The 27,842-nt window shown below is 42.3% G+C and overlaps 2 protein-coding genes across 2 annotated transcripts; both read left to right on the forward strand.

Annotated features, from left to right (window-relative positions):
- Positions 1–3,352: 3,352 nt before the first annotated feature.
- Positions 3,353–19,465, forward strand: VDAC1 (voltage dependent anion channel 1). Its single transcript, XM_082063656.1, has 9 exons — positions 3,353–3,439; positions 9,934–10,003; positions 10,536–10,585; positions 11,556–11,708; positions 11,799–11,851; positions 14,573–14,800; positions 17,042–17,192; positions 17,629–17,686; positions 18,503–19,465. The coding sequence occupies exons 2-9, from the start codon at positions 9,937–9,939 to the stop codon at positions 18,592–18,594; spliced, it is 852 nt and encodes a 283-aa protein (XP_081919782.1). The 5' UTR covers positions 3,353–3,439; positions 9,934–9,936; the 3' UTR covers positions 18,595–19,465.
- Positions 19,466–20,479: 1,014 nt separating this feature from the next.
- On the forward strand, positions 20,480–27,518 carry LOC309445150 (keratinocyte-associated transmembrane protein 2). Its single transcript, XM_082063655.1, has 3 exons — positions 20,480–20,636; positions 23,578–24,176; positions 25,922–27,518. The coding sequence occupies exons 1-3, from the start codon at positions 20,537–20,539 to the stop codon at positions 26,051–26,053; spliced, it is 831 nt and encodes a 276-aa protein (XP_081919781.1). The 5' UTR covers positions 20,480–20,536; the 3' UTR covers positions 26,054–27,518.
- The last annotated feature ends 324 nt before the right edge of the window (positions 27,519–27,842 follow it).

The following is a 27,842-nucleotide window of genomic DNA, read 5'->3' on the forward strand; positions in this document are numbered from 1 at the left end:
TTTTAGGCAGTTAAGTTCTTTTGTGAGGCAGAGAGAAAAAAATGACAGTTTTGCATAGTTTAGCTGTATAAATGTGCTTAATGAAAATAGTATTTACTGATCCCATTTTATGAAGAAGTTGAATCAGCAGCATACTTTGAAATGCAGAAGGGCTGATTCTCCCACCTTCTCACCACTACCTGCTGTACAGAACAAGTGTAAAGCTGCACTCGTCTGAAGAAGCCCCATCACCATAACCTGATGTTTTTGGTACTTGCAGTGAAACTCTTGACTTTGATTTATTCCCAGTTCAATCAGTATGAAATAGGATGAGAACCAGGATCATGGCTATATCCATTAGTGATGCAGGACAGAGCTTAAAAAGAATCCTTTGGGTGACACGCAGGTTTATGTAACGAAGGGTGGGGCAGTTCCAGATTTCCCAGCAAACTGGTGTTAAACAGGGCTCTCTGTGTGCTTGAGACCTAAAGCTTGTGATGGCAAGGAACATTTAGATAGACCTTCTATGTGCATTATTTGTGGCATTATTATTTGTCAAATCTATTATGATGGATTCCCTTTTATTCCATTTTCGCCTGGTAAAATAAATCAATCAATTACCAAAACCTGCCAAAATAAGAGGGAACTGACATTTAGAGCATTTTGGTGATTTTTATACTGTTGAAGGAGTCTCTAAAATTTAAACCAAAGTCACAAGCACAGATTTTTCTCCCTTGAGAACATCTAGTGTAATCCTTTGGTTCATCTGCTGCTCGCCAGGGTAGCCTACAGCTCATAGCCTGTATGAAAAATAAAGCCCAGCAGAGCAGACCAAACGGATGCTCAGTTCCATATGAGGCGATTTGCTGCCATCTTTTGGTAGATGCACGTTCCAGAAAGTAATGAATAATGATCTCTGCACAGATACTAAACATCTCCCTCTGCTTGTTCTTAGCCCACCTGCAGCTTCCCCAACCACACCACAAGTCCTTTGTGGTATAAAGATCTCCTGAGCTAAAAAAAGGCTGGAGGGAACAGGATGCAATATCTGTATTCCTGCAGGTAATAAAATAATTTTTTATGCCTGGAGTTAATAAAAGGATATATTTGAGAGGACAGGGTGGCAGTGGGTACAATGCTAGGGGAGGGAGGAAGGCGGGGAGGCAGCGCTCTGTGAATCACACTCCCTGTTGTGCAAGTGCCCTGTGCAGAGGGCGAAGAGCTGGTGTTGCGCTTTAGCAGGGGACAGGTTGAGGAATTGCTTCTTGGGATGAAAGTGCAGCCTGTGGCTGAGCCAAAGGGATGACAGAGGACGTCCCGTGTCCCTGCTCCCCTCTGGGGTCCTGCCTACGTGCCAGCAGCCCTCTCTCTTCCCTCGCTCCTCTGACTCTTGGGTGGTGGGTTCAATGCACCCTAGCAGAAAGCCGCCCAGCTGTTTTTGCTGGGCTGGGTTTTTTCATGGGGCAGCGAGTGAAATCAGCCCAGGGCAGGCTCTGACAAGCCCCAGAGCGCTGGGGAAGATGGAAGGCAAGGGCTGCTGTAAGCAGCAGATCTGAGAGGTTGGCCAAAGCTGACACTTCACCCTGATTTCAACCCCGTGCTCTGGTTACGAAACTCCCACTCGTAGGCTTGCCTTGGCAGCTCGATTGACAAAATGACTGTGGTTAGAAGTAACTCTCTGAATTTGAAAGAGACTTCTTGTTTCTGTTGGTTCCTATGCTGATGGCCGACTGTACACTTTATTTTAGTGTGGAGCTGGTATCAGGCACAATCACTTCAGCCTTTGCTGCCACAGATGCATTTCCAAAGTCTGTATGTGGCTCCACACAACCCTTTCCCCTCTACCACCCATCATGAATACCAAGAAATTCCTGAAATCTCACCGAATCCCACACGCCGCTGCATTTCAATGTTTCTGGTCAACATAAAGTCTCTTGCAAGATTTATTTAATTTGAAGCCCAATTTGAAGTTCACAAGCGCTGTCTGTGTGTGCTCCAGTCACGTTTCTGAGCAGGGTGACACTGAGCTCCACTCCCAGGTTGTGCTGGGGCTGTGCACCCATCGCTGCTGCGGTGCAGCCCTGTGACAGCCATGGGAGCGGTGCCTTTCTGGAGAGGTGCCACTGGGAAAGCAAAGGCATGAGCCAGGTGAGAGCACGAGTAGGGAAACTGCCTCTCGCCATCCATTCCCACTGTGTGAGGGAGAAAGAGTAGGAAATTATTCATGGTTAAAAAAGCAACCCAAAACAACGATGAGTTCTCATGGGTGGGATGTGAACTCTTAGCAATGATTTCTTTTTCTAATGAAAAGGCTGTTTTAGCCAGAAGGGTGACTATCAAGAACATCAGGAGCTTCTTGGGTGGGATGATTCTCCTGTTTATCTTGTGGGTGATGCTCCGAGCTCTCCAGGAGCCTCCAACAGTGAAGGACCCGTTTTTATATCTCATCCTGAAAGCAGCGCAGCTTGAGCCTCTGTTTCTCTCCGATAGCAGAGTGCTCCCCACCTGACCTTGTCACCAGGAGAATTTCATTACAGACTCAGCCCCAGCTTCCCTGGAAGTGGTAAAGGCTGAGTCATGTCTGAGTGGGAGTTATGAAAGATGTAAAGCTCCCTAGTTCACTGGGGCATCTCTGCACCCTGCGGCTCAGCCCTGCCTGGGCTCACAGCTGGCCCCGGCTCCTTCAGACACTCACCATCACACAGGGCTTCACCTGCTCAAACTCTCACCGCTCTTGTCTCAACAAGAATATCAGGAATCATAGAATCATATAGAATCATCAAATACCAGGTTGGAAGGGACCACAAGGATCATCTGGTCCAACCTTTCTTGGCAAAATCCCGGTCTGGCCTAGCACCCTGTCCAGTGTCCGGTGTTGGGAATTCAGCACTTCCCTGGGGGAATTATTCCAATGGCTGATTGTTCTTATCAGGAGAAATTTCTCTCTTGTATCTGAATAGAATCTCCCCAGGAGTAACTTGTACCCATTGGCCCCCCGGCTTTTCCATGGGACTCCTTACAAAAAGGGACTCTCCTTCATCGTAACCACCCTTCAAATACCAGCACACGGGGATGAGGTCTCCCCTCAACCTTCTTTTCTAGGTAATTCTAATTTAACGAACTGACTAAATGAGGAGCTTCCACCAGAGCTGGGGATCCGAGTACCCAGGTGCTGCAGGTGCCCTGGGTGTCTGCGGGGCTGGAACCGGCACATCCCGGGGATGCTGTGCCCTGGGGCCGGTGGGTTCCCGGTGCCCGACCCGGACCTGCTGCGGCTCGTTGTCCCGGTGCCGCTCGGGGGAACGCGGGACCCCCTGTGGGCAGCGGCCCCCCGAGGCGGCCAGGCACGGCCCGGCCCGCCCCTCCCGGCCCCGCCCGCCGTCACGCAGCCGCCGCCGCAGAGCCCGGGGAGGCGCCGGGCAGGGGCAGCCGCCGCCGGAGGAGGCCGAGGCGGGAGCAGGTAGTGCTGGGGCGGGCGCTAGGGGTCCCGGGCATCGTCCCCTCCGAGCCGCGGCGTGGGGGGACCTGCGGGTGACGGGTGGGAGCGGGGGAAATCTGCAGCCACCCGGAGGGTTTTTGCCATCCGCGGCCTGGCAGAACGGGAATAACTGTTTTCGAACATCATAACGGGCATTATGAAACGAGGGCCTGTTGGCGAGGCGCGGGTGGCGGTGGCCGCGGCGGGTGGCCGGGCGGTTCCGTGCGGTAAGGCGGGTGGCGCTGCCCGGCGCATCGCGCGGGGACCGCGGGGAGGCCGGAGCCGCCCGGGCGCGGGCCCCGTGACGGGGATTTAAAGGTCGCTCGGGCGCGGGGGCGCGGGCAGGTTCTCCGCGAACGCTTCCGCAAGCGCGGAGCGTTTGTCGCGTTGCCGGGGAGCGAAGGTCGCGGGTGGCCGCACCTGCTCGGGTCGGTGAGGACATCCCGGCCACCTCCCTCATCCGCACCGCTGGGATCTTCTGCAGGTGGGCACGTTCATCCTGACTTGCACCCAGACCCCACCCCAAGCAGCCAGACTGATTTTTGTTTCATTTTGCTTATTGTCAAAATGTAGTGCTTTACTTGGCGGGGAGAAATAATGTCGGTTTTAAAAATCCTGGAGGACTCGGTTTTGCCCTCCCGACCCAGCCGCAGCGGTGCCATTGCCTCCATTCTGCCTCGGCACAGCCCTTCCTGGGAACAACTCTTGCTGGAGGGTGAAACACTCATTCAGTCTTTGAGCATTTGTAGGGAAAGAAAAAAAAAGTAGCAAATGTTTCTGAAAGCAAAGCCGAGCTGACTCATCTATACTGACTGACGCAGGGTTGTGTCTCTGGGGAATATTTATAGTGATGCCAGCTGAAACAGATCCCATCTCGTTTCTTAGACAGGATCAAAAGCGTGTTGCAGTCTGTTTTGGTCAGTGCAGTGGATGGTTGACTAATCACCTGTCTCGTGGAATTTCAGCTATGAAATTTTGGCATAGTTCCTTCAAAAAAGGGTTTTTGCACGTCCCAGAGTAATCCCTCCCCCCAGGACTCTCCATTGGAGGTTTACGCTGATCCACAGTCTGCACTTCCCTGCCCACGTCTCAGGTGGCATGGGGCCTGTGATGCTGTGTGGGACATCACTGTCGGTTGCCATGGCAGCAGGCGTGATGTCCCCAGCCCCGGGCGCAGTCAGGAGCGCGGTGTGGGCACTCCTGGCTTTCACATCTGCTGCAGGTAGAGCAAAACCCGTCCACCGGCTCCCCAGCCTGCACTCCGGTCAGTGAATGCTCCTTTTTTTGCGTGAGGGGAGCAAGGTGGTGAATTGTGCTGGAAAACAAAAATGCCGTTTTAATTATTTGTCCCCATTGATCTGGCGTTGGGTGTTCAGCAGCGGGATCAGGAGTGAGGGACGTGTCCCTTTTGAGCCCTGCACCTCTGCAGATATTTGAAAGGAACAGACAGTTAACCTGAATGTTTAATTAATGTACAGGCTATGTGGGTCTTTCTTCTTCCCTTGCAGTTTTAGTAAGTACAGTAGCTACAGCAGGCTGCAGTATCCCCCAACTTTGTTTAATTGATACTTATATGTGATAGTTTAATGAGGGTTTTCTGTACAGTGTTGTCATTCTTAATTTATACCAGTGCAATTAAGAGGAGGGTCTTTCTTTAATTCCATAAATATTAGTATAGATGAAATCATAATATTTATATATGCTTTTAAGGTGTTTGTCTCCTCTGTGCTTCAGCATTTCTTGGGCTACAGAGACAGTGCATAAACTAATCTTTAAATCTGCTCCATCATGTTTGTGGTTCAAAAGCAAAGCTGCGGTAGGAACGCATGAAAGAACCTGTGGACTCAAAATGCTAAATTTTGAGTCATAGTGGTGCATGGATTATATGATAGCGCAGTACCAAGTTGGGGCAAAAAGTGTTGTTAAGTATTGTGTCCCATGATGCAGAGTATTTGCAAATCATGTACTTATACTGGCTTCTCAAAAGACTTGTGAATGTGCTAAACTTGATGTTTGACCGCAGTGGGACTACTCACATATTTATGGATAGGTGGGATTTTAAACCTCTGCAGGATTAGGCTTTGAAACTTGACCAAAAAACCCAAACTGTGGAGCGAGGACCAGTTGGCTCAGCTGGCAGCCTGGGATGTGGAGGGGGCATGGGGACAGGGACACCAGTGCCATGCGGAGAGAGCTGGGCCCTGTCCTGCCTTTGTGGTCTATTTATTGGTATCACATGTTGGTTGGGAGGTGACACTGCACAGGCTGTGGGCCCAGAACGGTGCTTAAAGTTGTCTCATACCAAGGAATATTTTTTCCTTTAATTAAAGAGATAAATGAGAAATAATTTTTATTTTATTTTATTTTTAAGTCTTGAGGCAAAAGACCCTTGTGTGCTTTTTCCCCATGTGGACAGGCTGTACCTGCTCTCATAACCTGATGCTGTCTGTGCCTCCCAGCTCACACGCTGGTGGGATGTGTCAGCTCTGCAGTTACCGTCTTATCAGGGGTACTGCTTGTGGAGAAGGGGAGCTGAAATGCTAGAACTATTGTTACCATCAAGAAATTACATACAAATTCTAATTGATTAGGAAAAAATGTGGCTAGAGTAAGGTTAAATCCAACCTTTTTATTTTCTTAGCGTTGAATCTGACAGACTGCTGTTGCCTTCATGGGAATTTTGTTCTTATCATGGATTTTATTCTTATCTTAAATTTTTAGATTGCTCCTTCCCCTCATGTAGTATCACAAAATTGATAAGTCTGTGCAGAGAAACTTTAACTTGGGCACATAAGAGAGTTATCAAGCAGAGAAGAGTTTTCCTTTGGTTGCAACCAGTCTTTACGTTTGCCAAGGGCACCCTGGGGATTTGCTGCCTGTTGGGCCGATTTTGATTTAATTCCCCAGAACTGCATCTTAGAGTGAAAACTTTGCCATCTGTGACACTGGCAAATACTCAAATTTGGCCTGCTGGAAGTGCTTTGTCTTTAATGAAATCTTCACCAGGGCTGCTCCTGGGTCCTATAGCCCCACAGACAGCTTTTCTCCTGGTGACAGATACAAATCAGGTGTTTGTGGTGCTCACAGCAGCACTTTCAGCTTACTCCCCAGTGCAGGTTTTCTTCAGTCATGACTTACAGTACAGCGTTTCCTACTCAAGAAAAATATTTTCCTACTTAGAACACGTTCGATATATGCTGCTTGGCCTGCTGAGGTACACACTCACTGAGCTATTTGCACAGTTGGACAAGGATAAAAGCCATGAATTTGTTTCAGCCCTAACCTAATCTGAGTTAATGTGCTGGGATCCCGCTGGTGAAAAGCAAGGGCACTCGGCCACAGCCATTTCTTGATCCTTTAAGAGTTTGAATCCTTGTTAAGCATGCTTGTCTTACAACCCGCACTCGCACAGGATGTAATCAGTTTTGTTTTCCATCTGTTAAACAAGAGGCTTCTGATTAGCCAGTGCAAACAGAAATAATTATTTTTGTTGTTGCAGACAACAGCAAAGTTCACCACCACCTTCCCAGCTCGTAGTGTTTTCCATACTCGACAATTTTAAATATTTTGCTCTATGTGCATTACATGATTTGCCTTGCAAGCAGCGGGGATTTGGCTTTCAATATTGTCCCTTAATTATAGTAATTGCCTAAGGGGAGATCTCAGTGTCTCGCACTGTCCTGTAGCCCCAGCCCAGGCTGCAGCAGAGGAGCTGCCTGTCACAGCTCACCCCTCCAACGGGCCCGGCTGCATCCAGGGGACATGCACAAATGTTGGTGGGAGCAAAATATGGCTCCAAATCCAAACCAAAAGCATACAGCATTCAGTTTTCAAGAAAATATTTTGATTTTATGAAGTGACTCAAAGGAACTGTTGATAAAGTACACCTGGTAGATTCCAAAGTGCAGCTGGCTGCATTATCTTTCAAAGCTAATTTGGTTTTCAGATGCAGGGATTTGTAACATTTGTAATTTTCAATGATTCTAAACACACACACACAGCCCTCTGAGTCCTCCCATCCCTCTCCCAAGTCCTGCCTTAGCTCTGGCTTTAGGGTATGATCTCCTAGATGGTCACTGGCCGCTGCTTACAGGGACTTTAGTAAGGAGCAGAGGAATTACTTTAAAAAAATTTGTCGATACTTGGTTTCGCTGTGATGTGTGTGTGGTGTTTTTTTCTTTTTTTAATTTAACTGTTTAGCTGCATACATATTTGGGGTTGAAACTTATTACTGAACTATAGCTGGAAAGAGATCACAAGACTTCTTGGTGCATCCAGGTCATCTCCACAACTGAAGCTACATCATAGTGTGGTGCCCTTGTATCCTACTTTTTGTTCTGAGAAGACCAATTGCTTTTATTTAGCCACCAGATCTGTTTTGTTCCCTCTAGGACAGGGATTCTTCATTTATGTCATAGAAATATCCTGCTTTAACAGGCAGCAACTTGTTGGATGGAGTGCTTGAGGCGCTGAGCGACTGCTGAGACTCCCTCTGTGACAGTCATGGGGCGCTTTGCTCACCCAGAGACCTGCACCCGGGTCTACAGCCAGAGGGGATGATTTGGAGCATCCCTCATGTTCAGAGCCAGCTGTTTTGTTTGTGGTTTAACGGAATCGTTTTCTGCTAACACTGAATAGTCTGGAGTAAGGATTGGCAGGCAATTTTTTAAGCATTTGCATGCTTAAGTAATAAGCTGGTGATTACTTTTGCATAACCAAAAAGTTTGGGAGTATGGAATTTTAGTGCAACATCTGGTACTGAGAGGACCAGCTTTGTTAGTATGATTTCTCTCTTTTGTTTCTTAAAAATTATGAAATCTTGTCTATAAAGACAAAAGCTGTACATCATTTCAGATTGACTTTGCTTCCCTAGAACAAATTACTGTATTTGGGTGGGAAAGTAGATTTGTTGGTTTGTGCCTCACAGGATCCTACTTTCTTCTTGTATACAATGAGACAATTTTCTCAGTGGCAGAGAAAATGGAACACATTGAATTTCTTGTGGGAAGCTACTGAACTAAGAATGGTCAGGGCCTGCTAGGAGGTGGGAAAGTGAGGACACACGTGGCAATGTGGGCATCCCTACTGAAGAAAACGTGATGGAGAGAGCTGCCCGGGCTTTGCAGAGAGCTGTAGTCTGCATTTGACGGCTGGAGCAGGGTTGTGGCCACTCCTGACTGCCCAGCATCCCAGTGTAGACTGGATTGAAGGGCCAAGGCCAGCTGTATGAGCCTCAGCAAGGCCAAGTGCTGGGTCCTGCACTTGGGTCACAACAACCCCATATATCAGCACCAGTGAGGCCAGTGGGGCTGGGGCAGTGATCATCCCCCTGAACTGGACACTGGTGAGGCCACACCTCAAATCCTGCAGTCAGTTTTGGGCCTGTCACAACATGAAAGACCTTGAGGTGCTGGAGTGAGTTGAGAGAAGGGAACGGAGCTGGGGAAGGGGCTGGAGCACAAGTGTGATGGAAGCGGCTGAGGGACCTGGGGGTTCAGCCTGGAGAACTGGAGCTGAGGGGAGACCTTCTGATCTCTGAACTGCCTGAAAGGAGCTTGGAGCCAGGGGGGAGGTCGGGCTCTGCTTCCAGGTAGCAAGTGACAGGACAAGAGGAAATGGCCTCAAGTTGCACCAGAGGAGGTTGAGGTTGGTCTTGGGAACAATTTCTTTCCTGGAAAGGGTTGTCAGGCATTGGAACAGGCTGCTCAGGGCGGTGGTGGAGTCACCATCTCTGGAGGGATTTAAAAGATGTGGACATGAGGTTCTTAGGGACATGGTTTAGTGACAGTGTCGGGTTAAAAGTTGGACTCGATGATCTTAAAGGTCTTTTACAACCCAAACGATTCTATGATTCTATCCCTTCAGTCTTAATATTTCTCAGCAAGCTCTTTTTTTTCCTCAGTTCGTGAACCAAACAACACTTAAAGGTCAATGTCTAAGGAGACATCTTAACCCATTAGCAGCAGTACCAAAGTAAAAGAAAACTGAAGGTGAAGAATGATCATTTATTGATTTTGCTAACATATGTGATATCCATTTGCTGCTGTGAATTAGGGGGAGAGAAATGCTCCTGATGCTCGATGCCTCTCCTGCCTACATTTCCTAAGTCGATGACTTGGGGACCTCATGCTTTGCATGAGAATACATAGATCTGCTGCAAGAAACAGGAGAAATGTTTCTGATAAATTGTTTTACAAAAATAAGTTGTTCATTCATGCAGTTATACTGATAACATATGTATCTCTCTCTCTCTCTCTATATATATATATATGTATGTATATATTTGGTCTGCAACCTGTTATTCAGCCTCACAGCCTCAGTGATAAATGCATGGTGATTGCTTCTGCTGGCTAATGAGCAAAATCAAATCAAATTGGCTGAAATGGAATTAGGTTTCTTGTTGTATAAATTAATTAAACAAGTTTCTGAACACTGTAATTTCCTTTTTTTTTTTTTTTTTTCCTGTTCCCTTCTAGAAAATGGCTGTTCCACCTACTTATGCTGATCTGGGCAAACCTGCCAGAGACGTTTTCAACAAGGGATTTGGTAAATAAAGCCAAAATAAATTTAGTCTTTCACTGTGTACCTGATTCCCGAAACTGCTAGGATTTGATTACTTCTCTCTGATAAATATTCCAATAATTTCCATTAGAATCCAGAGACTTATCTGTTGTAGCTTCACCTTGCCCTTGCTGTCTGGAGAGGGAGGCTAACTTCTTTTGACAAAATTCTTCCTGTTCCTTGTGTGTTTTATTTTGACTATTTCCTTATATCATGAATAGTATCATTGATGTCAGCAGGTTGCTTATGAATAAAGTGCTGCTCAGTATGAACAAAGACCTTATTACCTAATTTGGTCCCAATTATACTGCTGAGGTCAGTAGCATTAATCAGTCAAGTGCTATCTGAAGTGAGTATGAGCTGCGTAATCTGCTTCATAAAACACATGGTTTGATAACTGTACCCTGGGTTTATTTTTTTAATAGTTTAATAGTTTAGAAGGGAATTTTAAGAAATAAATTGGAAACGTTTTTCAAATTAACATATATGTAATTCGTACTTTTTCCTTATCTTGTAGGTTTTGGTTTAGTAAAACTTGATTTGAAAACAAAATCTGAAAATGGACTGGTGAGTTTGGAAAGACATTGAAATCTAAAACATTGCAATGTTCTTGTGTTTACTGTGTATTTCTTTCTAAAAGTCGAATCCCTTACTCCCTCCTTAACATTTTATAACCTTACAAGCTACTTTGCATTTATAATTTTTGTGTAATACATGAGACTGTGCCCAAATTAGAGTAGAAGACACAATGAAGGGCTCCTTCGCAACTCTGATAATTACTTACTATAAAAAAATCACGTTGCTACTTGAGGCCATCGCCATGGCCTGTGCTCAGAGGACACGTCAGTGCCTTCCTCTTGCTTTACTGGTTTGAATGAGCAGAAATACGCTGGTTTCAAGTTCTGAGAGGTGGTGCTCCCTCGTTGGTTTCTTCCTGGAAAGGTTTTGGTTTAGCTCTGTTCTCGCATGGGGCACAAACTCTCTGGGGGTCTCTTAATGAGCTTTTCAGAATAATGTTTTGTCGATAATCAGTTTTAGAAGTGAGCTCGCACACAGTTGTGTCCTGTGGTCAGAATTTCAGACAGTATCGTTTCTAAATGTGCTGTAGGCTCTTTTTCTTACCAGTCTCTAAACAAGTGTAGCTACAATGTAACTGTATATTGGAGTTAATATTTAGAATATCTCTATGAAGCATTTGCAGGCTTGCACACCGATTCACCGATACAGCTTGTGCAAACCAGCACCTAATTCTGTGTTATTTTGGTGAGAGTTATCCACGTTCCTGTCCCACAGCCATTCCCTTAGCAGGTGATGCTTTTTCTCCCTGACACTGACGTTTCTTGTGGGGCAAGTGTGTGTTGATATTAGTGACTAGCAAAGGTGTTCTTAAATCTTCTGAGAACTTAGCAATATTGAATAATGTCACAAATTACAATGACTAATATGTTCTACACGTATTTGCCTACCTGCAAATATATATATTTTTGAAAATAGATATATATTGTGTATATACCTAATATTTATTTTTTCCTTTTAGGAATTTACAAGCTCAGGTTCAGCAAACTCGGAAACAAGCAAAGTTAATGGTAGTTTGGAAACAAAATACAAATGGGTGGAATATGGATTGATCTTCACAGAAAAGTGGAACACCGACAACACACTAGGCACTGACATTACTCTTGAAGATAAGGTAGTTTTTGGCTCAAAAAATGCAATTTACAAATTAATTTATTACATTCTCTAATTATGAATCCAACCAGTGAATTTATTTTCTCTTCAGCCTGCACGTGGCCTGAAGCTGACCTTTGACTCCTCCTTCTCTCCTAACACCGGGTAAGATGTGAGCAAGCTCAAGTGACACAAAAGGGCATTTTTAATTTTAGTTTTCCAGAATACTGTCTTGCTTCTTTACTCCTTCTGTCCTAAGATATCACAACAGTAATAATCAGCCTATGCATGATGAAATCATGTACACCTGATTTAAATCTTAGTATTAGCAATCCCTTTTTAATCCTAAGATACAGCAAACAAACTTTTAAATACAGTAGCTTGACAATGACGGTCAGAATTAGGGTGAGAAGAAAAGGTTTTGTTTGTACCCCTGTTGCTTATTTCTGGCCATGTCAGAGGATGAGCTACTGTCTGAATAAAAGCGCTAAACAAGTCAGCTGTAATGCAAAGCTTAACAAGCTCCGGGAGCCAGTTGGCCACGGCTCTAATAGGTCGACACAGTAATTGGGCTCTTCTCCCGAGCTGAATTTATCATCTGAATTCCCGCTGGCCGCAGCGTGCCTTGGTGGATGAGTATTTCTGACACAGCGATTGGATGCCACGTTTTATGTGGGCCAGAGGAATTAAGCAGCAGCTGTAGGTCTAGATGTTGGTTTATTTTTTTTTCCCTGATTATCTTTTTGCAGGCAGTGCTGCCAGTGAGTCACAATATTCTGCATGTTAGCTTCCCGGAGCAGCACGCTGCTGTCACCTGCCTCCAGTCCATTCCCAATTCTACATCAACTAGATATTTTTTATATTTATTAACCAGAATCATCTCTAGTGTCTGTTGGTAATTATTTCTTAGCGGGTAGTGTTGTCCCAAAAAGGTGGCATTGTGCCCTGGCATGCAGGTATCAATCAACTCACAGGGTTGAGGTATTTGCTTTACTCACAGTTCTGCGCAGAAAGGGGTGCTAGGCAATCTACTGTGAAGCTGGCACACCAGGAAACAATTGTATAATACGTTTGTATATTTTCATTTTATGACCACTCCCAATATTTACACGTTTCCACCTACTTAAAAGTCTATTGATTCAAACTTTTCTCAGCTCGGTTTAAAGGTACAGTAAGTGTAAAATCATCTACGTGTGCTCAGTGAGCGTAGGGGTCTTCTCCTGGAGGCGGGTAGCCTTCGATGAGGAGGTGTGTTTTTACATTAAAATGAGTGTATAATAAGGGTGGCTCACCAAAATTTCACAGTATACCACTAGTCCTTGCCAAATTTCATGGTTTGTTACTATGTGCATATTCTTCAAGTTTTATCTCTGGATTTGTCCTTCAGTTTCCTCTCATAAGTAACCAATTCCTTGTTTCTTTGACTCATATCTTGTTTTATGGTCCACTTTGTCCTTCTGTAAAATTCCATTAAACTTAACAGAGACATCAGTAGGTTCCTTAAAAAAGTAAAAAAGAAAAAAAACTGTACAGGAATGACAAATTACAGTTCTACAGCTATTTCTTAGGCACTTCACAGACACTATAGTATCTGAGTTATAACAGTCTCATTGTGGGACTGTTATAATCGGAATAAATTGAGTGAGATTCAATCCTGGTATGACCTGGTTTAGGTTTAGGGACACATTGTGTTTGAATATAAGACACCTTCTCCCGCTTCCTCCCTACTTAATGGCTGTGACGAGTCTTTCAACAGGGCAAGTCATATGTAGGAGTGCCCCGTGTTAGCTTGGCTCTGTCCCTATTGATCTTGGTGGGACAGGTACTGCTGACTTCTACAGAAGTTGCAGACAAGCTAAAGCTAGTGCTTTTGGCACTCTTGCTTTTTATTTCTGGTTTTGCAAAACACAAGAAGTTCCTGAGTCTGAAACAACAAAAAAGAGAGCAATCTCTATGTGAGTCTGATACAACATTGAAATAGTTCTTGGAGACCATTTTTGCTAGCTGAAGTGGAAGGCTGATTTGAAATTTCAAATTAGCCTGACTTTTCCAGAAGGATCTCAGTAAAAGATTTGGTCAAACACAGAAGACTCTTGTAAGGTAAAAAGAGAAGAAATAAATTTAAATAAGAGTAGCTGAATATATTAGATGCAACTCTCTTGCCTTGTGAGGATCTGAACCCTTGATATAAACAGACCTGAGAATACCTGGGAGAACACTGACCTGGCCAGTAGTATAACAAGAAACAAGTGACGCAGGAGACTTTATTTCTGTGTTAACCCGGCAGCCTTTCTCATGGCTGTAACCATTTAACTTCATAAAGCATCCTAAGGAGAGAAGGGGGTGTCAGAGCCACTGAAGCAGCCTCCTTCCTTAGTAGCAGAGACTTTCCCTTAGGATGCTGGAGACAAAGCAGTGATTTCTTTATGTCTGTCACAGTAAATTAAATTACCCAGTTCACTAGGTTTTTCTAAAAATTATTTGTTTGGGACAGGCCAACTACTATTGACTTTGCATGGCAAACTTGTAAACTGCTACAGGTTCCATGTCTCTACCAAACTTCCAAACCCATCAGATTAGTTGATGAGGATTTGTTTTCGTCACCTCCAATCTGGCTTATTGTGCCGCTGCTTTTCAGAGCACAGCCCAGAAGTGCTCACTGGGGTGTCACACCATATTTTATTACTTGATTGCAAGTAGTTCACTGTAGCTGAATGAGTTTTTTTCAAATGCGAAAGGTAAGAAGGTGACATACCATGTGGCTGTCCAGATCCATATACTTTGTCTTCAAGGACTATTACACTGAGCTAAAGTAACTGATTTGATTAAATTACTACCTATGAGCATATCCGTTCAAAGATATGAGATTATTTCTTTTCTCTTTAGGAAAAAGAGCGCTAAAGTTAAGACAGGATACAAAAGGGAACATATCAACCTTGGCTGCGACATGGATTTTGATATTGCTGGTCCTACAATACATGGAGCCCTGGTGGTTGGCTATGACGGGTGGCTGGCAGGTTACCAAATGAATTTTGAGACAGCGAAGTCAAGAATAACCCAGAGCAACTTTGCTGTTGGCTATAAGACTGATGACTTCCAGCTTCATACCAATGTGTAAGTATTGGCAGACGGGCATTAAAAAGGAATTTGAAAGGATTTTACTGCTTATTAGAACAATGAAAAGGATGGAGTTTCAGCAGTGGTGAAAGAGGAAATGGTGGATTTGAAATTACTTCTTAATTTCAGATGGCGAATTGCATTTTTTTTTTGGCTGCATTAACTTTTCTTTCAGTTATATGAGGGAATGCATGATGAAAGGAGCTGGAACTCACTGAACACCCAAGCATCTGGTGTCTATCCTTCTGACAGATAATGATTATTAGAGTCTATTAGTGGCATAATGAAACAAGGGGCTTATAAAAATATTCTTCATGAAATAACAGTAATGCCTTCCTTTTGCACATATCAAAATCTAACAAAATGGTGGTTTGATCTGTAGATGAAAGAGTTAATCAGAGAATGAACAAGAACAGACAAAAGGGAATGAATGGGAGAGATATGGAGTGGGTTTGTTTTAGTACTGGAAGAGATACGGTGTAAAAGTTTCTTTTAGTATTGTAGCTCCTAATAATCTATTTACACAAGCATTTGTCCTTCCTGAATGCACGGGCACTGGGAAACCAGGACCAAATTCCATGAAAACCTTTATTTCTCTGTCTCCTGTTCCTGTTAAAAAAGCCACTTACGCCTTTGGAGAAGACAGATTTTTAAGATTAGGCAATCCCTAATCCATTCCCTTGGATAACTGGATATTTCACGTGTAGCTGAGCCATTGCAGGCTGTTCGCGTTTAGGGACTGAACAACTGCTCTGCTTTCCTGGAGCTCTTTCTTCAAAGACTTTCTGTTCTGTTTCATGCTGTTTTGCAGAGATCTGTTTTAGGAAGCTCACATGGCTCAAAGAACAATTGAAACTTCACAGCCCAGACAGTATGTTTGAAGGATTGCCAAAGCACAAAAATGCGGGCAGAAGAAATTCATCAAAACAATATGCGGGGTCCCCCTCCACTCAGTGTTAGGAGTTGTTCCTTCAAGCACAATGACTTTCAACTTTGTTATACTGCAGTAGTTCAAAACATTGTATTATTGGCTTTTGCTATAAAATGCTGTAATTATTATTACCCTTAATTAAAGCAGCTGCAGAAAATAACTTTGTAACAGCAGCAGGTGCTCAAATTGGACTGTACTGTTTCTTGGATTCCCAAGGGTCTGTTTCTGAGGTTGCTGTTATTGTATGTGGGTGATAAATCTTCAGGAGGACACAGAGTTTGTTTTTTTAATATTCATACTCTACCAATTGACAGGCAAAATCATAAATGTGTGATATGGATAGAAATCTTATTTATCGATATTAATAGATTAGTTAGGTATTTGATGTGTTTCAGCTTTGAAACGTGTCCGAGTTTTTCTATAACCCCAGCAGTAGTTGTGTGAGGTATTCCATCACTCGCCTGCTTGGCCTTTGTACCCAGGCAGCGCAGCGTTTCACAGGGACGCTGTGGCAGAGCTGATCATGTAACTAGATGGGGCTTGAGGCATCGTCTTTTTTCCTGGCCGTTTCACAGACCAGCTGGGGACTTCAGGAAGTTACTTTCCTTAATGGGGCCTTAATATATTAATTTTCAAGGGATGATAATGTTTTTTTAATCTGCATCTGAAAAGTGCTATTATTACTGTTAGAATTAAAGAGGCTTGCCTTTTTCATTTTAATTTTTTTTTTTAATAATAAACAGTAACTAAAGGGAGGTAGAACTGGATAATTTCTAGTTTTAAATATGGCTTTACTAATTTTTTAAGCCTAGCTCAGACCCCCCGCAATGTTGCAGGTCAAGACAGAGCTGTGTTGGAACCTTGCACAAAATCTGCCTGTATAACCAGCTCTCCTCAGTCCTTTTTAATCCCTCCTTTTCTTGAAAGCCAAGAACATTCAGTTATATGTGAGCTTCAGTCTTATCTGAAGTATGTGTTGTAGTGTTTTCTGGAAGAATTGCTCTACGGATTTCAAAGGCTGCTGCTATTGCTTGAACTTGGAAGCTGTCATTAGTCTGTTTTTGATAGTCTGTCGTGGCTTTTTTTTCAGTTTCACAAATTGTTTGTTGAAATACAGTAACCATCAATGAATTTAAGCATTTAAAAATGACTTCATAACCCATCTGGCCTAATGTCTCTGTCTTAGTTGTTACAGGGATATTAAATGGGTGTAAGTGAGTGTTCTACAAATACAGATCTTTCTGTCGAAAAACCAAGATGATTGTTTTGGAGTGCAGTTTAATACCAGACTAATGCATTCCTTCCAGGAACGATGGTACAGAATTTGGCGGCTCCATTTACCAGAAGGTGAATGATAAACTGGAAACTGCCGTGAATCTTGCTTGGACAGCTGGGAACAGCAACACCCGCTTTGGAATAGCGGCCAAGTACCAGATTGACCAAGATGCCTCTTTTTCTGTGAGTGTGGACGGTTACGTGCATTTGAAAATAGGCTCTCGTAATGGAAGCGTGCAGCAACCTATACATCAACAAAGCCGGCTTTTGTGGTTTTGTGATGTAGAGTTGGCACATGTTTGTGGCACGAGAGCACAACTATTGGGTTTTTCCTAAAAGTGACACAGAATGTTTTATCATATTGCTATTTTGAGAATTTTTCATGTCAGTGTTGAAAATATTAAAAAATATGTAATAAAAACATTGTTTTCTATAGTGACTGTAGATTTACTGAGATTTTGGGCTTAAGTTATGGCAAAATTAACTCTAGATTTTTTTTTTTTGTGATTGAAAACATAAAATCCTTTACCTGCTTAAAAGGTGCCACTTAATTTTCAAGCAGGAAGGACTTGGAAGAAAGATACTAAATTATTTACATATGTTTTTTTTTCCCTTTAAGGCTAAAGTGAACAACTCCAGTCTGATCGGATTAGGATACACTCAGACTTTAAAGCCAGGTAAGTCTATGTAGAAGAAATTCAGAATCAATAAGTGCTATTTTAGCCTGGAAATATCAAAGAGGTTTTTTTGTGAGAAAATGTGAACCAGTTTGTAATTCTGCTGTTCCACTTGGTAAGTCAGTGATGAACTTTTCCAGGGACTGCTCTGTTGATTTTGGATGTCTGTTGGAAGCAGAATTATTAGATACCACCATCCACTGACCAGTCAGATGCTCTTTTATGTTGATACAAAATATATCTACAATTAGTTGTTTCACAGATAAGTAAATGTGATTTTAGTACTTTCAGAGCCTTCCTATTACTGAGTTTATTTTTGCTTGAAAATGTGAGTTTCTCAAGGTCCCCTGGTTCAGGAAGAGGACAATGTTCCTGCTATAGTCTCATAAATCTGCTGCCAGAATACCAATATGATTGACATGAGATATTACAGTAGACAGGGCTTGGGCCTTTTCATACCTGATTTTAAAGTGGTTTAGAAAGGTGGATATGTGTCAGGGTCCCAATTTTTCATAATACTGGACTCTAAAATTAGATTAATCAATAGACCAGCAGCAGTGAGCTAAGAGGTTTAATTACTTGGAGTGATAAAAGCTGAATCTATCACCATGGTTTATTATAACTTCCATAATTCGGAAAGATTTCATGTCTGCAAAGTGCTTTAAAATTCCCAGTCATTACAAGGTTCGCTGCCAAATTACATTAACCTACCTACCCAAGAAATCAAAGCAGCAACACAGACACTGCACTTCCTGACCATAAAGCTCATTCTAAGTTTTAACAGTTGTCTTTTCCCTCATTTTCTCTGTTTCACAGGTGTCAAAATGACTTTGTCAGCTTTGCTGGATGGCAAGAATGTCAATGCAGGTGCTCACAAACTTGGTCTCGGATTGGAATTTCAAGGATAAGGAGTGATTCTGCAATCGCTAATTTGAAAATACAGCATAGCTACCTTGAGAATATAGTGTACCTTTCAGTGTTTTATGTCTGGGATGCGAGTATTGCTAAGTATCAGTCCTGCTAGTCTGGGTTCAAGACAGCTAAGCTTTAAAAATGATGTTGTTAAAGAAGTGGAGACAAAAGCATAAAAAAAATCCTATTTCCAGCTTTTTTTTTTTTTAATGTTACTACCCATCACATCTGTCAGCTGCCACATGATAGGAAATAGGAAGGTATTGATTACCTTCACTAATGTATTGACCACACAAGGAATATCATAATGTGGTATAAAATCTGAGCCATTAAAAATTACAGACCACTATATTGTACTGCTAATTCCGTAAGCAAAACGTTCTGACACTTGAGGTTTCAATTCATGGAATGTGCAAACTTGTCTGAAAAGGGATTATTATTATTATTCTTTTTAATTTTAGATAGGCATTTCATGATAGTTTGTCTTTTTTGGTTACCTTACACCTACAGCTGTCTCCAGAATGCTTTAGGTTGTCCACCTTGTGTCAGTTGGTTGCGGAAGAGGTTTGTCGTGACTCAGCCAATACTACCTGTCCTGTGTTGTGGTTCCTTTCCCTTGCACTGACTGGAAAGCTGTAAGATGGGGCCATAATCAGGGAAGAGTCTTTCTAACTGCAATCACATAGTTGCATCACTAAAGTGAAAATGGACTTTTGTTTTATTACCACTTTTTTTTAGCAACTAAATGGGTACATTTTTAGAGAGTCTTCCATTTTGTGTGGAACTAGACCCTAAAATGCTGTACTTGACACTACTAAAAATGGATACAAAACCCGATCCCAACTTGAATAAAATATTGAAACATCACCTTTTACTTTGCCTTTATTGTGAAAACAATTTCATATGAATTCTCAGCTCTGGAAGCAGACTGGCAACATCTTAGTGTGTATTTTGTACCACACAAGCAACAAATACTTGGTAGATTTAAGTTCCAGACATGGCCATGTTCTTAGTGGTCACTAAGCTCTGGCAACTGCGCATATTAATGTGTTTGACTTGTTTATCTTTCTTTCATTGCAGAGTTCACCAAGTTGAATTACCTTTCTATAAACAAATAGGTGTGAACAATGAACAGTTGTTGGTTGGGATGAACTTTGGTGGCTTTTTATTAAAACTCTGGTTTTTCATACGTTGTGGCAGGGGCAGAGGGGACGTGCTGGTGAGGCAATGGTGTCACCGCCCTGTGAAATGGTTGATCTGCTCCAGTGCCAGCCGCAAATTGTGCAACACCCTCTGCGGTCACTCTTAGTACGAGTCTTTCCTGAGTATTTCTTAGTATGCTATATCTTAAATATTTAACTGAACACTCGTGGGAGAAGTGGTCTGCTTCCAGACTTCACCGATTTAAACAAACCATGTGCAACCAGCTCACGGTAATGTGGCAAAAGCTCAAAGTTAACATGTGTTCCTGGGTGCTGTGCTGTCTGCTGTTCTCAGTGTCTGCCTAAGCCTTTGGGCTCCACCTTGGTTCTCTCATGCTTGGGACATCCGTGTTTTGGGATTTGTTCTCCCGTGATCAGCTTCAAGGCTTCTCTCAGGGCTTGCACTGCCGCACATGAGAACAGGAAAGCATTTTGCCACACATCTGTCGAACTCTGCGCAGAGCAAAACCCAGTCACGCACACGGGCTCTGATGAACCCCAGGGCTGTGACGGTGCTTGGAGGACCCAAGTCCTAATGTCAACCTCTGAAGGAAGAAGGAAAACCCGTATTTCCTGTCATTGTGCCGCTCTCCCCGACACCGGAGGCGATACCACTCTCCCCCTTTCCCGCCCAGGCGCATGCGCAGCCACTTCACCGGCGGCGTGGAGGGATCCGCCCTCCCGCGCGACGCCGGGGGCGGAGCCATCGCCACGTCGGTGCGGGGTGCCGGGGAAGATGGCGGCCGCCGGCGAGCGGGGCGTCCCGGCGGGCCGCGCTCTCTGCCTGCTGCTGCTCTGCGGTTGGGCCCTGGCGGCCCGCGGGCAGGAGGCCTCCGGTGAGCAGGGCGGGCCGGCCCGGCCCGGGCCGGGGGGCTGTAAGGGTGGGGGCTGTGGGCGCTGTGCGGCCGCCCCGCCGGTCTGTCACCGGACTCCGACTGCAGCGCGTTTGGGCATAAGGGCCGGTGGGGCCCGCCTGCCCGGCTGTGCGCAGGGCCTGCGAACCGGCCTCGGGAACCGGCCTCGGCCGCGTTTTGTCGGCGCCGTGTGACGGGCGGCCGGGGGCAGCGCTGAGGGCACAGCGGCCGCGGGAAGCGCTGCCGGCTCGGCGGGGGTGCGGGAGGGCGTCTTGGCGGGTGTTCACCTTGTTCTGCTGCTGCCAAGATCAGTTTAGCGGCCTGCTGCACTCATCAGACTTGATCTTTCGTTTTAATTGTTCTAGTTGGGTGCCTGTTTTTAGTCCCCCTCTTTCCCCCCCGTTCCCGAAAATAAATTACGTTTTTTTGTAGATAGACTCCTAGTTAAGTCCTTTTTCTTTCTCCCACTTCCCTTCAACCTACAGACCAACTGTAACCAAGTGCTATCAGAAATACAGAGTTCAAGTGCAGTGAATTCCGCTTTGTTTTAGATGGAGTGTTGGTTGGGCAGTGAGAGAAGGGGAATTCCTGAAGGCAGTTCTGAGCCGGCGGTTCCTCTCTTGCTCATGGGTCAGAACATCTGAACTGGCTCTGTTTGTGTTGTCCTGCACCTGCTCTCATGGGCAGGTGGAAATGAAGGAAGAGGTTCAGGATGTGGGATGCAAACCTGTAGGAGACAAAGAGTTTTTCACTTCAGAAATCAACAGAACAATTTGCTTTCTAAAAAGTAACTTTTCTGAAAGTGATTTTTGACCATGTTACATGTTTTTACTTACAGTGTTTACTAAGAGGGCTGTGCTGCTAGTTCTGTCCCTGTGACGGAACATTAATATCTCTGTCTGAAGCTGAGGCATCTCTGGAGTCCAGGCACTGCGTCTGACATCATCCGACAGTGTTGTGTAACTGTAAACAGCGAAACCACCCTTTATAATGCCAAATAGTTCCGGGTGGATATCATAAATCAGTTGTGGTGTAGTTGTTAAGCTGGCTTCTCCCATTAAAACAATAAATCACTTCTTTTAGGAATCAGAGGAAGTTATTATTTCTCACTCTGAAGCTGCAGCATTAGCTGGTGGGAGTCCTTTGCATTTAGGCATATATCCTTCTAAACTTTCCGTGTTAAAATGAGTTTAAGAATCATTGGAAGTGTAAGGACACATGCAGTGTACTTCTATAGGAAAAATATGCTTGTTTGTATTTCAATCAATTGAACTATTACTTTTTAATACTTTTTCTCTGTTCACTTGTAATGTGCCAGTTAGCTATAAATTTGAAACTACCTTGCAGCTGCCTTTCCTCGTTTATCTCCACATGTGCAATTAGCTCGCCTGACTGCTGAAGGGAGATAATAATTCCCTAAACTTGTTCTGTACAAGAGCTGAACAAGTTAACTTTGGTACGATAATTCAGGCTAGTAATTTCTTCAACAATCATGAATGTGTTAGACATAAAATAGATTACTTGAAACTTTAACAGAGAGGCACCATAATGTCTGATTCAAATGGGATCAGTTGAGTCTTTTCTGGTTCAGTTAATTAAAGGGCAGTTCATACTGGGAATGTGTACCATGTAAACAGCGAGAAGTCTGTTGTAACTGATCCTCTGTAAATATACGTTTCATGAATAACATGATTCAATGTCCCCTGTATAATATTTTACTTATAAGTAATTTGACACAAGCAGCTGATTGAATGCTCCATTTCTAGAACCTGTAACTTTCCAGTGAACTTGGGAGCTCTTAATAGGAGTATTCTTACTTTTTTAAAACAGAAAATTAAAAAAAGTTTGGCATGCCAAATACAAGGCAAGCATGGTTCCACTATTTTAAGTTATGTTGTGTACTGAAAGTCTAAAATGTGTTCTTGATTTTTAAAGTGCCTCCTGATTTTAATCTGGAGGCGACATGCTGTAAACCTGAATAGTTTGCTCTTTGCTATTTCTTTTAGGGTTAAAAAAAATTGGCTCCTTATACATCTGGTTTTACCTTCCTTTGGGTAGAGAAGAGGGTGATGGGCCCTGCATGTAGCTTTAATACTCACCTTGGTTTTTATCTAGTTCTGAAGAGGCATCCTAGCATTGGAGAGATTATGAATTTGCCAAAGGCTGCACTGTTATGTAGCACTTTCACTGACTTCCTCCATTATAATAACTTGCTGCTGACAAAAGGCTTTCCTACAGGAGCATATGCAGTCAGATTGCCCTTTCTTCAGCTTTTTTTTTAACCTGTGGTACAGTAGTTTTGTTCGAGTTAATGTAAGGTTGGAAATCTTTTTCTGTTTCTACAAATTACATTAAAGTAGGTGCCTGGGAAGAGATGCTTGGACCTTGTGACATGACTGAAGGAGACAGTGCAGTGTATTCTCATTTTTGTTGACAAAATATGCAATGATGAAAGACTGAAAAACTTTTAACTGCAGGAAAAGCTTTAGTGAGAACATCTTCCTCAATAGACCTCAGCAAATTTTGTGACAGAAAGAGTCTGATGATGGAGAAAATACTAATCATGCATGATTGTACAAGGCATCATAAATCCACAGAGGGAGGGAGGACACATCTCTGAAGTTCTCTGTCTGGAAAATATGCATGCTAATGTTTTCAAGGACTTTGGCATACTAATCTAGTAAGCATGTGCTTCCAGGCTTTAAGTCCTGTCCTACTCAAGACTTCTCTTTTGAAGTTGCTGAAGTAAAGGAGTGTGTGTTTCTGCATGTGAACTATAAAAAGTTTGCTGTGTGAAATATGCCCTGTTCATCATATGATTTCTTGTCTATAAAGTAAGTGCCTTGCAATAATTTTCATTTATAACTGGAGTATTGCGAGAGGTTGGTGCCTTAATATTGACTGTTTTTCATAATTTTCTCAGATTCTGTGGAAGTAGAGATGCTTCAGAAAAATATTTCTTCTAAGAGTGAGAATGACACACTAAACAGATCCCGAAATTTGACAGATGGCTTGCAGAGCATAACCTCACCAAAAAAAGACGTGAGCCAAATAACAGCCAGAATCAGTTCTGTGACCACAGTAAAACCGTCTACAGCAAGAGTTGATTCTCTGCCATATGTTCCCTCTCACGTGGTGACTGCTAATCCTGTATCTCAAATGGATGTTGATGCTTCTGAAGATACTAGAATTGAGGAAGAAGATCTTCTAACAGATGTGAAAGACACACTAAATAGTTCACCACCCATCATAAAAGAAACTATGGAATCAGATGGAGTAGATGACTATCCTACTTACGAAATGACACCAAATGCCAGATACAACCCAGACCTAGAGCTGCCAGAAGACGATGATTCTGACACCATTAGTAATTACAATGAGGAGATAAAGACCCTTGATGAGAAGATAAAAGATGTATCTGTCACAGGGTTGGAAGAAGAAGACACCCATTTCTTTTTTCATCTGGTTGTAGTTGCCTTCTTAGTAGCTGTTGTTTATGTCACCTATCACAATAAGAGGAAGGTAGGTATGCTGGGGAAGGGTGAGAGAAACAGCTTTAGTATTAAAAGTGAAGTTACATTGTGTGTACACTTTTTTATAAGAGAGGAATTTAGCATTTTGGAGAACAAAATCATTGATCACTTAGTCTTTTTACACTGGTATGCAGATCATTACTGTCATTTTTATCTGTTCAATGAAAATAAACTTTAATCAGACATTTTCGATTAGAAGATCAATTCATTGATAACGTATGTAATCAATCAGTTCAGTAATGGGCACTGGCAATGTACAACAGGAGTTCTGTCAATGAAACCTGAGGCACATGGAGTGAAGGTGATTGATTAACTAATTTTGTTTCTGCACAGGATTCTAAGCAGCAAATTAAGGAAGGTTTAATCCCAAATGACGTGAGAATGTTCTTGTTGTAACTGTGGTAACCCTCGTAAAAAGTGTTCACTTTAAGGTGGGATTTAAGCCCTCAGGAGATCTGTGATATAACTACGAAGTTTTAGGAATTTTTTAACACTTTTTCCAGATGTAGAGAAACCCACAGTTAGTGTTTCCAGGTAATTGCTTTTTCAGTACAAACTAATTCTCTGTATCTCAGAAGTAGCCTGATTAGTGTTATTTCAAAACATATTGCTAGCATAGAAAATTAACTCCAGCCCAGCCAGACCCTGTACAGATGCATACACAAATTTGCAGTTAAATAATAGGTTATGGGTTTAGGTATGAGGAAAATTTAGTGTTTATTCTTTTAGAGAACACTGATTTGGTTGAGGATTTGGGGGACTCTGAAAAGAACACAGCTAAAAAATCTGCAAAACTTACACTTTACATTACAGTGGCGTATCTGGAATATGCATTGCTAAGTGTTTATAGAGGAAAATACTGAAGACTGTGTTACATTTGAAAATTTAGCTTTGAGGGAAGTTCAAATAAGTGATTAAAAAATGCCTTTACTACATAAGTGAGATGATGCTTGTACTGTCATTTGGGTAATTGAAAAGCTATCTGTTGATATTACATTTTATCATTCAAAAATAATTTGGGGAGCAGAAAATATACTAGTACTTTGAACACGTAGACAGTGGTACGTATTTCTGTGAAACAACAGTCAAATTAGTTTAGGTTCTCCTTTTTTTTCTACCCTGTGCCCACTTACACCATCCCATTTCCCCTTTTGCGAGTGTAGTTGCCCTGTCTAGTAAAGTCAGTAAGAAACAAGGCTACATAGGATGAAGATAATAAACATTTAGAAATACGATCACTTGGGTGATTTATCATATAACCTCTTTAACTGCTCTGCTGATGTTGCTGAAGGAGGCACTGAGCTGTAATACAGAAAAAGTTTATCAAATTACACCATTGCTGCTTCTATTGCCTTTTGTTTCAGCACCAGTAATACAATTATTTTTAGTGAGTGAAATGCCAGGGTAGGTAAGATAAATTAACAAATGTCACCATCTGGGGATAGTTTAATAGCCTGTAATGTGCAGTACTTCAGAAGCTACACATCTGTCTTTACCGAAAGACTTACGGGTTGAATGCTGTGGTTTTGCCAAACTGCAGCCGAGGTTGCCCATGACTTGGCAACAAGGACAGTAGGGAAATGGGTGACTCCTGGTGCCGTGTGTTATAGCAACAGTAACGCCGTTGCCACTGCCCAGGGGTAGAACCGTGATAGCAATAAAACTTTTATGCTGTCTCTCAACCCCAAAATATTTCTGCATACCACGATGTAAGTTGGCTGCTTTTTCTTTCAGATCTTCTTGTTGGTTCAGAGTCGAAGATGGAGGGATGGCCTGTGCTCTAGGACAGTAGAATATCATCGTTTGGATCAAAATGTTAATGAAGCAATGCCTTCCCTGAAAATAACAAACGACTATGTATTTTGAAAGCACTGTGATTTGAGTTTGCTGAACTTAACACTCTTTGCCTGCCTAGTCATGTAATGATATTCAGGTATTCTAAATATGCTGCTTGTACCAAAATGAGATTTACTCTCTTTGACCTGGGTGATTTTGAGATTAAATCTCGTGCAAGATCAAGGGCATGATACATCTGTTTGCTACTTTGTTCAGGTTTTATATCAACTATACAGAGTTTAATAATTAGTGCTCTTTCCATTCATTAAGCATCATCCCTTCTATCTGGAGCAGTCTTAATAGTGGTAATACAAAAATAAGCATAAACTATTTTAGGCCTAATAAATTAATGACTTTGTCATTACTAAATCAAATTAATGATCTCTTTGCTAATCACTTTTATGGATCATAAATCCCTCTGTACTGCAAACTTAAAATTACTTTTTTCTGTGTTTAAATCCTGATGCTGCAAACTTTCATCTGAGTTTCTTGTTTTTTTTTCTTTTTAATTTGTTCTGTTTTCTTGTTCCATATCTCGATCCTCTTCTAGGCAGAAGAGCTAGCATGGCAACTTCATAATTTCTGGATGTGTTCATGCTGTAAATAATTTAAAAACAATTATGTATAAACCATTTTATTTCAGAAGTTATATGCCATATATTTCTTTAAAATAGTCAAGATCTTTGTCAAGGTATGCAGCTTATTGACCATTTTTTTTCTCTAACTGTATTTATGACTCTTTTATTATCTTTGTAATTAATGAATGGAAAATAAGCCTTGTATAATCTTACTAATATAGATAGCTGACAGGCTTTCAATAAATTGAAGCTTTCTGTTGAATTTTAGGACACTTGGGAAACAGTTATGTGATTTGCTATATTCTAAATGGGAGAGGGCTGAGAATGTAAGAATAATTTATTTTGTTGTTATTCTGACCCAGGTAACAGGCAGATGAAAGTGACGGTGTGTGGGGCTGCCAGGCTGTGGTCAGCGCACTCTAATTTTTGACAAACATTTATGCATTAATGTAAATCAAGTTACTGGTACTGTAGGGTTTTTTTTTAATGTTGTCCTTTGTACTTTCATTATTTATGTTTTTATGAGTTGTAAAATATAAAATCTTAGTTTTCTGTACATTCTGTTTGTGATTTAGTTTTCAGACCGATAAATATGTAAATAATGGTGGATCAGAACCCCATAATTAATGACTTGGTATTCAAGTAGTTATGTAACATTTTGGAAAAATCAGTTTTGCTGCTGTTGGCATGAGGAGTCTGGAGGCATGACGCTACCTTACGAATGGAGTGCTAAAAGTTCTAAATCCTACTGTTAAATGCATTCTTTTTGTAACCACAAGCAGTAAAGCACAAACAAAATATCCCAAAACTCTTTTCTTGCAGTAATTTTTATGGTATTTGGACTTGTATCACTTAGTATTTTGAATAAGGTTTTTAAAATAAATGACAATAATAAGCTTGTGTTTTTTTTAAACTCTTTCACTGCTTGTCTACAGTACCTTCCGATAAAGAGCTTCCTTCTGCTTGGGATTGGGCAACCAGTTCAAAACCGTCTTTTATGTTGCTGATTAAATTCCTCTCTGTGTAGGGGGTGTACAGAGTTTTGTTTTATACATCTGTTAAATAGGGTGTGGGGTAGATAGCAAGGCTTACATGAAATCATTTAAGCTGTAGGAATTAATAATTTCCTTAAAAAGTATTTTTTTACCTAAGTTGTATAATTTATGTTTCTCATGGAAAATACTTGGGAACTCTTTCCTGAACGTGCCCACGTTAAGGTGTAACACTGTTGTGGACATGAT

Source organism: Streptopelia decaocto (assembly GCF_964273445.1).
Source record: "Streptopelia decaocto genome assembly, chromosome: 12".
Lineage (NCBI taxonomy): Eukaryota > Metazoa > Chordata > Aves > Columbiformes > Columbidae > Streptopelia > Streptopelia decaocto.